This window comes from Mycosarcoma maydis, chromosome 20, assembly GCF_000328475.2.
Source record: "Mycosarcoma maydis chromosome 20, whole genome shotgun sequence".
NCBI classification, from domain to species: domain Eukaryota; kingdom Fungi; phylum Basidiomycota; class Ustilaginomycetes; order Ustilaginales; genus Mycosarcoma; species Mycosarcoma maydis.
Genome location: NC_026497.1, coordinates 83,324 through 95,087, shown reverse-complemented (window position 1 = coordinate 95,087; position 11,764 = coordinate 83,324). Strand labels below are relative to the sequence as shown.

The 11,764-nt window shown below is 55.4% G+C and overlaps 3 protein-coding genes across 3 annotated transcripts; all 3 read left to right on the top strand.

Moving 5' to 3' along the window:
* UMAG_05828 (putative beta-tubulin) lies at window positions 1-1,465 on the top strand (the record flags this gene model as incomplete). The annotated part of the gene is made up of 2 exons (XM_011393892.1): window positions 1-13; window positions 132-1,465. The coding sequence occupies 2 exons, from the start codon at window positions 1-3 to the stop codon at window positions 1,463-1,465; spliced, it is 1,347 nt and encodes a 448-aa protein (XP_011392194.1).
* Window positions 1,466-3,754: 2,289 nt separating this feature from the next.
* UMAG_05827 (uncharacterized protein) lies at window positions 3,755-7,220 on the top strand (the record flags this gene model as incomplete). Its single annotated transcript, XM_011393891.1, has 3 exons — window positions 3,755-3,766; window positions 3,861-4,005; window positions 4,111-7,220. 3 exons carry the CDS (start codon window positions 3,755-3,757, stop codon window positions 7,218-7,220), a joined length of 3,267 nt encoding a protein of 1,088 aa, XP_011392193.1.
* Window positions 7,221-8,493: 1,273 nt separating this feature from the next.
* Window positions 8,494-11,019, top strand: UMAG_11293 (uncharacterized protein; the record flags this gene model as incomplete). The annotated part of the gene is made up of 1 exon (XM_011394038.1): window positions 8,494-11,019. The coding sequence occupies one exon, from the start codon at window positions 8,494-8,496 to the stop codon at window positions 11,017-11,019; it is 2,526 nt and encodes an 841-aa protein (XP_011392340.1).
* Window positions 11,020-11,764: the final 745 nt, after the last annotated feature.

Here is an 11,764-nt window from a genome sequence, read left to right as displayed (position 1 = left end):
ATGCGTGAGATTGGTAAGTCTTGATGTTTGACCACGAACCGCAGCTATCTGGGGTTAGCTCAACCCACTGACACATTGTTCTTTTTCATCGTGTGTTACGTGTGTTACGCTCGTCATATCGACACTCACAGTCCACCTTCAGACCGGTCAGTGTGGTAACCAGGTCGGTACCAAGTTCTGGGAAGTGCTCTCGGACGAACATGGCATCGACCACAACGGTAACTACATTGGCACCAGCGACGACCAGCTCGCCCGCATCAATGTCTACTACAATGAGGCCAGCGGAAACAAGTATGTGCCGCGTGCCGTGCTCGTCGACTTGGAGCCCGGTACCATGGACTCTACCCGTTCGGGTCCTCTTGGTGGACTTTTCCGCCCAGACAACTTTGTGTTTGGTCAGTCGGGTGCCGGTAACAACTGGGCCAAGGGTCACTACACCGAGGGTGCCGAGCTTGTCGACTCGGTGCTCGATGTCATCCGCAAGGAGGCCGAAAACTGTGACATGCTTCAAGGTTTCCAGATCACCCACTCGCTCGGTGGTGGTACGGGTGCCGGTATGGGTACGCTGCTCATCTCCAAGATCCGCGAGGAGTACCCGGACCGAATGATGGCTACCTTCTCGGTTCTGCCTTCGCCCAAGGTGTCGGACACGGTTGTGGAACCTTACAACGCTACGCTCTCGGTGCACCAGCTGGTCGAGAACTCGGACGAGACCTTCTGTATCGACAACGAGGCGCTGTACAACATCTGCTTCAAGACGCTCAAGCTCAACGCCCCCACGTACGGTGACCTGAACCACCTGGTGTCGCTCGTCATGTCTGGTGTGACGACTTGCCTGCGTTTCCCCGGTCAGCTCAACTCGGACTTGCGCAAGCTGGCTGTCAACATGGTTCCCTTCCCTCGTCTGCACTTCTTCATGGTTGGTTTCTCACCTCTGACCGCGCGTGGCTCGCAGTCGTACCGTGCTGTGACGATCCCCGAGATCACGCAGCAGGCGTTTGACAGCAAGAACATGATGACGGCTTGCGACACTCGTCTTGGGCGCTACCTCACGTGCGCCGCGTACTTCCGTGGTAAGGTTTCCATGAAGGACGTCGAGGATCAGATGCAGAGCTTCCAGCAGAAGCACTCGACGCAGTTTGTCGAGTGGATCCCCAACAATGTGCAGACGGCACAGTGTGACATTCCTCCTCGTGGCCTCAAGATGTCGGTCACGTTTATCGGCAACTCGACTGCGATCCAGGATGTGTTCAAGCGTATCGCCGAGCAATTCTCGGCCATGTTTAAGCGCAAGGCGTTCTTGCACTGGTACACGGGTGAGGGTATGGACGAGATGGAGTTCACCGAGGCCGAGTCCAACTTGCAAGACTTGATCGCCGAGTACCAACAGTACCAGGATGCCTCTGCTCTGGACGAGGACATTGAGGGCGAGTACATTGAGGAGGAGGAGCTTGTTCAGGAGTAAATGCTTGGCTTGGACCATGTGACTGCACTCCTCCTGGGCTCTCGTTTCGATGCTGTGCACTGCGCTTCTCGTCAGGGCAAAAAGCGGGTCGAGATGTGAGCCGTCGCGTCGCGCGTGACCTTGACGATGGTTGCGTGCCACACTTGCGTTTCACGTTTGTTCGTATAACGTTGCCAAATTTCTTCTTGTTCTTATTCCTTTTGATACACAACGAGTACCATAAGCTCTGATCCGGCTGCCTTTCGAAATTTCTAGCTTCCAAAATTTCTAGCTTCCAAGATTTCTAGCTTCAAAGAGATGTTGTGGCTCAGTGTGTGTGTATCACAGTGACGGATGAGCTAGATGGTTAGGATGGAGAACCACGTATTTAGGGGCAAAGTGGGCTAACACAGTTAGCAATCAAGCACGCACGACGCGTGTCGCACGTCGAGGTCTCGCGTGCGGAGTGATGGGTGTGAAGCGTGTGGCGTGGGTGGGGGAAGCGTAGCTTGGCACACACACAGATGGAGGGGCTTAGAGAGGCGGGATGCGGAGAAAAGTTCAAGGGGACGAATCGGAGTCACGGGTCACGAATGGACAGGCACCAGAAGTGTTTTTTATTCTTTCTCTTTTTTTTTTTTTTTTTTTTTTTTTTTTTTTTTCACAGACGACGAGGTGGATGGTGAGTGGCTGGCGGTAGCCGATTCACGATTTGCGGGGAAAACTCTAGAGTGTGGTGTGTCTGTGAGGAAGAAGGCTTGACGAAGAAGAAACGAGAAAAGACAGACGCTTTCACACCCTAACTAAACTAGCACGAACGTGCAACCGCGAATCGGAATCGCAAATGTGCAAGCACGTCGAATTTCCTCAACCATTTTTTGGATAGAGCTCCGCAGATCCACGATTTGGGAGACCTCTCGGTCTGTATCGGGTCGCGAGAAAGGCTTGTTCCTGCTACCTTTGAGGCTGGCGCGCACAGCTTGATTCGACGAAACACATCTTGAGTTGCCCGCATGCCTTGACTGTGGCGTCGAGAGGACGCCAACGGAGAGACTAGACAGAGACAGGAGCGATATGCACAAGAGCGAGGGCCGGGTGGGCTGCAGAGCGACACTGCAAATGGGCAATGATCCACCTCGTGCAGCGGCTCAACGGCTCAACGGCTCAACGTTGAGAACGAGAAAGCGAAAAGAGAGAGAGCAGCTAAGTTGTCGCAACCCAAAAGCGTATGAGGTCACGTCAAAAACGTCGTGCACAGGAAACGATTCACGATTGGGTGTTTGCAACAAGCAAGAGACAGCCAGCCAGTTTCGGCTGAGTCGACGCAGATTTTGTGTGGGCGCTCCCCATTCGCGATGCGTGACTGCAAGGCGGATGGGATGCATGACTGGCCACAGGCCTGACTTTTGTGAGTGACGCACGATGTGTGGTTGTTGATTGGTGATTGGTGATGGGTGATTCGTGATTATATGTGAGAGAGCAGGTGCCGCGAAAAGAAAAGCTGCAGTCACGCACGACGAGTCGTCAAGTCACAGAGTCTGCAGTGAGTGGGTTAAGTTAGCGTATGTGTGTTCAGTGAGGCGTTTACGCTTGCAACTTTGCAGGAAGCGCTCGGCTCGCTTTCAAAAACAAATCGTGAATCGTCATGCAAGCGCACAGTGAGTTGTGAGTACAACCCGACCAGACTGATTCGGTATTCCAAGTTAGTTAGCTGCTAAGCTGCAGCTCCACTCGAGACACAGAGCACAGAGCACAGAGCACAGAGCACAGAGCACAGAGCAAGTCGTGAGTCGCTTAACCATTCCTATTCACGATTCACGATTCTGCACTCAATCCCACTGTGCACAAACAGAACCGCTGTTCAGACACAATCTTCAAGCTCTTGTTTGACTTGGGATTCACCTTCCCCTCGCTCGCTCTTGTCCCTGGTCAATCCCAGCTGATCCGCATCACGATCATCTTTGTCGTCGCGGCCAAAGAGCTTTCGCCCACGAGCTGTCATTTCTAGGCACCCCGCACTTCCTTCTCGTTGTTTCCTTGTGCTCAACATACCCCGGCACTCCTCGTGTCGGTGCTACCAGACGTCATCTTCTCCTTGACCTCATCCACACCTTCATTCCAAGTCGTCACCTCTCACTTCCTGGATCCAACCTCTGCTCAACTGTTGGCAGTCGCATCACGTCAGCTTCGCACGTGTATCGCTGCCTCTGTCGACTTGCAACTCCAACCAGTGCACAAAGACAAGCATCGCCAAAGCGCTTTTCGTCATCCGCCCTCTCACAACAAGATAAAGGAGCAGCAGATTTCAGCATGTCGAAATCGGTAAGTACACCCGTTCGTCCTACATAAGCAAACACATCACCTGCAAAGCCACCGACTGACCGCTCTCTCTCGTTCGGCCCGCCTCGCCTCACAGACCAAATCCGAGCTCTATCTCAAAGAGCTCGATTCGGCACGATTGCGCGGCAACTGGCTCAGCGAACAACCAAGCCAGTCTGGCAAGCCCTTGCCTTGGACCGAGCTTCTGCGCAAGTTTACCAAGCACAACTCCGACAAACCTTGTAAGTGTCAGCCTCCTTTGAACCCACCGGCAAGCGAACACGAGCGAGCAAGCAAGCAAACAAAAACTGACAGCTTGCACTTGCTCTGTACATCGCCTCTCACAGCCGTTGCTGCACTTGCAACACTCGAATACGAGCTCAAGGCCGCCATCCACAACTTCCACGTCGACTCGGCCTACACGGATGCCTCGCACCTGGACGACTACAAACTGCATCCACGTGCCGCAGATGCCACCCTTTTCCCACCTGTGATGCGTGTTGGCGATGAGGGCGTTGGCTGGTCTACAGAGAATGTCGCTCAAATCGCTGACCGCGTCCTTGAGTACGCCGACAGTGCCAACCGTCTTGCTGCGATTTCATTGCGTGCCTTGGCCCTCTTTACCCTCGGCCATGACGACGAAGCGGTTGACATTTTGCACCGTGAAGAGTTTATGGAAACCGCCAGTGAATCAGCAGCTGCTCCCGAAATCCACAACGCCGCGCTCACAGGCCTCGTCATTCAGGGTTTTACCGTCTACGGTATGGCCAATGAGCGTCTTCTCGTCTCCAAAAACGAGCCAGGCTACGCCCCTTTTGCCCTTGCTGGCTTCGCTCGCGCTATCGAGCTTCACGAGGTCGTGCGTGGCGGCAAAAAGGCCAATGCACTCCGCGGTCTCCCCGCTGACGAGATTGAGAGGTGGGCGGAGGTTGCTCTCTACCGCAACGCGCTCCTCTCGATCCGTGCAGGCGAGCCTGTGCAGAGCCTCAATGCCCTTCGTTCCTACCAGGCACACGCCAGTCGCTGGCACAACGAGTTCCGCCTACCGCAGCGCAACGTCATTCACCGCTATTACCTCCGCGTGCTCAACCGCTCCGCCGAGCTAGGTACCTACGTCGATCCACCAGAGTTGCCTCCACCCAGCCGTGACGATTGGAGAAGCAAAGCGTACCAGCTCTCCGTTGTGGCCACCGTGGCCTCGCGCGTCCAGATCCGAGACTACGAGTCGGAACGTCTGCACCGTGACCCTGCCGCCAAGCGCATCGCTCCTACCTTTTCCTCGCTCCGAGTCTCCTCACGCACCGTCTCAAAGCGCCGACCCAACGCCTACCGCGAGCTGCGTGCACCCACTGTTTCGTGGTCCAACGAATCGCTCACAGCTCAAAAGGCCGCTTTCAACTCGTTGCAAAAGTCAACAGCGTTCCCCAAAGCCAACCACATCAACAACGAGGTGCTCGACTTTGCCGACGAGATGGTCAAGGCATGGGAGATCAATGGCGAGCTAGGAGGCGAGCAGGCTGACGATGTTGCCGAAATCCTCCATGGCCTTGTCCAGCTCACCTTTCACTCGCAGCGCATCGCACGCTATCTCGTGCGCCTGCTCTTCGCCGCCGAATGCTTCGACGAGGCTAAGCGTGCTTTGCAGACGTATGCACAGCTCGTCGACAAGGCGAGGCAGGCTGACGCGAGCGCCGAGGCTAACATTTCTGGCCTCAAGGCACACAACAAGGAGAATGGTGAGGCTCAGCCCGAAAATCAGCAGCAGCAGCACCCCAAAGACGCCGAAGCCACATCTTCCAAGGATCACGACAGCGACGAGGTCTACGCGAACACGCTCGCGCAAGGCGCCTATCTGGTGGGGCGCCACTGCAACGATTTTACGCTCGCCGACAAGATGGCGTCCAAGGCGCTCGACGTGGTTCAAGATGCAAACGGCCAGTACAAGCCTACTTTGCAGCAGAACGCCGTGTTGCTCGCCCGGCTCAAGCGTGTCAGTGGCTACGCCAAGTCTGGTCTGGCCATCCAGCTGGCCGATCCAGTGCGAAGGCCCGTGTTACAGTCGCAAGCACTCGCTGAACTCACCGAGGCTACACAGCTGGACGACCAGTCCTCTGAGGCCTTCTACCAGCTCGCCTTCCTGCAAACCGAGCTACGCGATGTGCACTCTGCGCTTCAATCTGCACGCAAGGCGGTCGAGCTCGAGCCCGCGGATGTCGAATCTTGGCACCTTCTTGTTCTACTGCTGTCGGCACAGAAAAAGTACAAGGATGCATTCAAGATTGCCGAGGTGGCGCTCGACGAATGCGACAAGGACGACAGTGGCGTCAGCACGGGAACTGTCAATGGATCGTCACCAGCCAACTTTGCGGGCTCGCAGCTGCTGAGCGTCGACTACCCGCCACGCCCTCTGGAGAGGAACGAGTCGATCTTGCGTCTCATGGTGACCTACAATGCATTGGAGGAGCTCAATGATGGGGTCGAAAGCGCCATCGCCGGACAGAAGGAACTCTTCTCCTACTTCCACCGTGTCTTCCCCTACGCAGCAGTCGCAGCGGCTTCGGCTTCCGCGTCGTCAGCTGGTGGCACACAAGGAGAAGGCGACAACCCACGCGCATCACAGGACTTGGGCGGCTTGCGACGCTACGGCTCGCTTGCAGCGGTGGGCGGTGATAACAGCAACGACACGATACTCGCACGCTCGCACACAACAGCCGGTCGCTCACGATCATACGCGCACAGGTCCACCAGCGCTGCTGGCGCTGTGCAGAAAGGCAACGCGGCCATCTTGCCAGGCATGCAGTTTGGCGAAGGAGACCAGGATCTCTCGCACTCTGGCGCTGAACGCAAGCTGCAACATCTCAAGAGGCAATCCATCGCTCTGGCTAAGATCTGGCTGCACTCGGCGGCGAGCTTCCGACGTGCTGGCCAGCTCAAGGAGAGTCGATCTGCGATCCAAGAGGCGGAACGACTGCAACCGGGATTGGCAGATGTGTGGGTGCAGCTGTCGCTCTACTTTGCCAACAATGGATCAAACCGACTGGCAGTCGACTCGCTGTACAAAGCATTGGCATGTTCTGCAACCGACGTCGCTGCCTCGGTGCACCTTGCTCGCCTGTTCCTCGCCGATCCTGAGCTTAAGCCTAAGCGCCTCGCCGACGTGGCGCATGCAAGTGTTGCTGCTGCCACACCCACTGCGCCGAAGCACGGCTACGAGTCGGCCGCTGAAGCGACGCTGAGTGCGAAAGCACAGGATCTGTCATCGGTTAGCTTGGCCGAGGGTCTACTGACCACCACGACCAAGGGCGCTGGTTGGGATACGAGCGAGGCATGGCTCTTCCTGGGCCAGGCGGTACAGAGAAGTCAGCGAGCGCAAAGGGCGAGAGAGTGCTTTGAGTATGCGCTCCAGCTCGAAAACACCAAGCCTATCCGTCCACTTACCACGGCCTTGCTGCGATGATACCTCAGCTTTATCTCGTTTCTTCTTTTTCTTAACGTGATTCGGGCGTAATTATTCCATTTGATTGATCTGATAGGATGCTGTGTTCGCTATGTGACGCAGATGCCATTGTAAGCCAAGTGAAGCAATCTCTTTGGGGATTGTGGGTTGAAAGAAAGGCTGAGAGCAAGACGAGGAGATTGACCGACAGCCAATCAAGCCTCGCACCGATTCACGATTCACATTCGTGATTCACGATTTTCGACGTTTTCGCTCTGCGGGGTTGCGGGGGCGGCTCACAAGCAAAGCAGCGTCGGATTTTGAGTTGGGTGGGAGCTCACGCTTAAAATCAGATTCAACGTTAACTAACGTTATTTGCGATGGGAAATCACGAATATGAATCAAGAATGAATATGCATAACTAATCGTGAATCACAAATTACGAACTGCGAGAGGCGTCAAGAAAGTCTTGCGAGTCCTGTGAGTCGTGAGTCGAAGTACCGTGTATCTGACTCCCGTCCGTTGAAATCGTGAAGTGTGTCGGGAAAATCACAAATCGTGAATATGACGAATTTCACAATCACGAATCGTGAATCCAATCGTACATCGCCAAAGCTGCAGCGCTGCAACACTGCAGATGCGCACGGCAACTGCACACAGACCCTTTTGTGATTCACGATTAGGGATTTCAAGCCACACAGCAACTGACGACTCACGACTGCGTCACAGAACCACTCGTGACTCGTGACTCGTGACTCTCGAGACTGGCAGGAGACCGTGCGTGCAATCATGATTTGTGAATCACAGAATATCTTTAAGCTGAGTGCAGACGGTCGACTATCTATCTTTCCATCACTTAACTTCATCCTTCCTCTCAGCATATATCTAGCGCCAGGCCATCCTTGTTCTGCACATTTCTACGCAAGTAACCCAGCCTGCAAACATCAGCGCCTCTATCTTTTCATCCCGCCTTTGCAGCGATCCTCAACGACCAGACAAGCAATCGAAACATAGCAGTGCGTGGACGCTCTCCCTATCTCCTTCAGCCATTGTTCGTCTCAACCTATCGCAGAGCACTCATCGAACTCGTGCCACGCGCTGATCTTCCATACTTTCGACACGCGTCGTATTCAATCACCTGTTCAGCTGACCCACGTCACCGTGCAAGGATCAAATCGGCATGCACAACTCACGTCGGTCACCACATTCACCTTGATTCGATTCGACTTTCCCAGCATCCCATAGCGATTTTCTGTGCCTGCCTATCACAGTGTAGCACGGATAAGACATCATCATGTCTGGCAGAGACGCCTCTTCGCGGCGTCAGCCGTCGGATCACCCCGACGGCGCGGCTTCCTCTTCTCGTTCTTCCAGCCGACATCCCTCCCGATCGGGCTCGGTACACCGTACCAAAGAATCGACAAAGCAGCCTGTTCGTATCGGTCAGTACATCTTGCAGCAGACACTCGGAGCTGGCTCATTCGGCAAGGTCAAGCTCGCTACGCATGCACTCACAGGACACCGCGTCGCCATGAAGATCATCAACCGTCGCAAGATCTCGAGCCTTGACATGGGAGGTCGCGTCAAGCGCGAGATTCAGTACCTCAAGCTGCTGCGTCATCCTCACATCATCAAACTGTACGAGGTCATCACCACGCCCAACGATATCATCATGGTGATCGAATATGCTGGCGGCGAGCTCTTCCAATACATTGTCGATCGAGGCCGAATGCCCGAACACGAGGCGAGGCGCTTTTTCCAGCAGGTCATCTGCGCAATGGAGTACTGCCATCGACACAAGATTGTACATCGCGATCTCAAACCCGAAAACTTGCTGCTAGACGAGTACCTCAACGTCAAGATCGGCGACTTTGGGTTGTCCAACATCATGACCGACGGGGATTTTCTCAAGACGAGCTGTGGAAGTCCCAACTATGCTGCACCCGAGGTAATCTCTGGAAGGCTGTATGCCGGACCGGAGATCGATATTTGGTCATGTGGTGTGATCCTGTACGTGATGCTGTGCGGCAGGCTGCCATTTGACGACGAGTACATTCCGACGCTGTTCAAAAAGATCAACAACGGCATCTATACGCTTCCAAGCTATCTTTCGCAGGAAGCGAGGCACTTGCTCAGCCAGATGCTCGTCGTAGATCCGGTCAAGAGGATCACAATCCAAGAAATCAGGCAGCACCCGTGGTTCAACGTGGATCTGCCAGCGTACCTTCGACCTCTGCCGCCGACCCCGGCGACAGAAAACCACGGATTCCACTTTGGCATGACTGCATCGCCTGCTGATACGGGCTCGCCGGCCGATGTCACATCACCGACCAATTCGAGCTCAGCGGCCAATAGCGGCGCATCTTCACAGACGTCGGCTCCGGCCAGTCGACCAGGCAGCCAGCCGATCGTGACAGGCGACCTGGGCACGATCGAGAATGACATTGTTGACGAGCTTGTCGGCAAGATGATGGGATTCAACCGCGACGAGTTGATGCATCACCTTACCGAGAAGGGAGACAACCAGGTCAAGGTGGCGTATCAGCTGGTGCGTGACCATCGACGAATGTTGCAGATACATCATATGGAGGATGCACACGGTATGGAGACGTTCCTTGCACAGAGTCCGCCTGCGTGGAACGAAGGGCTCGAAGGCTTTATGGGCCGATCCACCAGCATTCGACGCAAGAACCGCGACAAGGAAGCTGCAGCTGTCACATCCAATAAGGATCAAGTCCCGCCCTTGCCGACGTCGGCGCAAGCGCATGTACACGCGCAAGCACAAGCACAAGCTCACGCAGCGGTGTCGGGTGCTGGAGAAGATGAGGGCGACTCGTTCACCGCGGATGTTGCAGAGCCGGAGCCGTCCGACGATGGGAATGATACTTTGGCAAGCGACGACGACGACGTGCTGACCGACGACGACGGCCAACTGACCGACGTGGAAGATGGTTCGGCTGAGAGGATTGTCAGGATTGCCGTACTCGAGACGTCTCTGCCAGGCTTCTTGCGAGCGAGAGAGGCCGAGAGACTGGCTACGCCATCGGCAGAAAAGACGTCGTGGCCGGCGTGTACGCCCATCGCTAGTGCGGCAACCGCGGCACTTGCACAGGCATCCACGGCGCAGATGCACAAGAAGCCGCGCTCGCGATGGCACTTTGGTATCCGATCACGCAGTCCGCCCATGGAGATCATGCTGGAGCTGTATCGAACGCTGCAGTCGCTGGGGATGGAATGGAGAGCCAAGCCGGCGGCGAAGCAAGCCAAAGGCAGCGGAGGCGATGGAGCAGCGGGAGCCGACGATGCCAAGGAGAAGGGCAAGAATGCAAGCGGCTCAGCGGTCAGCAAGGGTGAAGAGCTGTTCTTCCTCGAGACGAGGTGGAAGGTAGGCCACGTGCTCGTGCGCATGGATCTGCAATTGTATCATGTGGACGCTGCCAATTACCTCGTCGATTTTCGAAATGTGGGGTACACCACGCAGGAGACCTCTTTCGGCTCGGACGATGAACACGATGGACACGACGATCAGAGGGACAGCGCTGGGAACAAGTCGGCAGCCATGGAAGACGGAGCGGGCGGAGCAGGCGGAACGGCGATTATGGATGTGAGCAAGCTGGAAGCTGCGTTTGACAAAGCCATGACCGAGGCGCAGCAAGCGATGCAGGATGGCGAGCACGCTGGACAGCACCGTTTCGACGGTACGAGGATCAAGCCGAGCCTGGCACCGGCAGTCCCGGCGGGCCGAAAGGAGGTCAACAGTCCGTTTTTGTTCCTGGAGTGTGCTACGCGGCTCATTGTCGAGTTGGCGGGTGGCGCGTAGCGCGGAGCGCGGAGCACCATTGAGCGTGAATGGGCGTCAATGGATCGGTCTCGTACCAAGGAGCTTCGATGTACTGTACAGTAAGCGCTGTGCTGAATCAATATGATACCCTCAAAGAGCCTCGCTGTGCTGGATCAATATGGATCCGAGATGGACCCAAGACGACACCGAGGTGCACGTGTTTGTATCTGTGGATCGGAATCGGGGCTTGCACAGTCACGAGTGAAGCGCGATGCGTGCGTGTTGAGTGAAACGGCATGCAGATTCACGAATCTCGAATCACGAATCAAATCATGAATCACGAATGGGACGGATGTCGAGGCAATTTGGAATTCGCTAGACAGGGCTGCAGGCTTGCGGCGTTGCAGGCACCGAGGATTGCAAGCTTTGGATTTGGATTTTGGTTGGAACGTGACGGGGGTCAACGTGCACACTCAATCACGAATGGGAGCGCCAAGAAAAGACGATTGATGATTGTGAATCGACGATTTTGTCTCTGGATTTGGTTTGCTATTTTCGGGTGCTGCACGCCAGCGTCCAAGGCTTGAGTCAATTTCGAATCGCAAGTCGCGAATCGTGGATCGTGAATGGGCTGGGCCAGTTCACGGCGGGTCAGGCGCACACGCAGATCAGACGAGAGCACCGAGAGAAGCGTCAACGTGTGACGTTTTGGACGCGGCGTTTGTACCTGATGTTTTGAAATTTGCGCCTCGTGCGCTGTATTTGTGCTTTTCTCTGGTCCGAT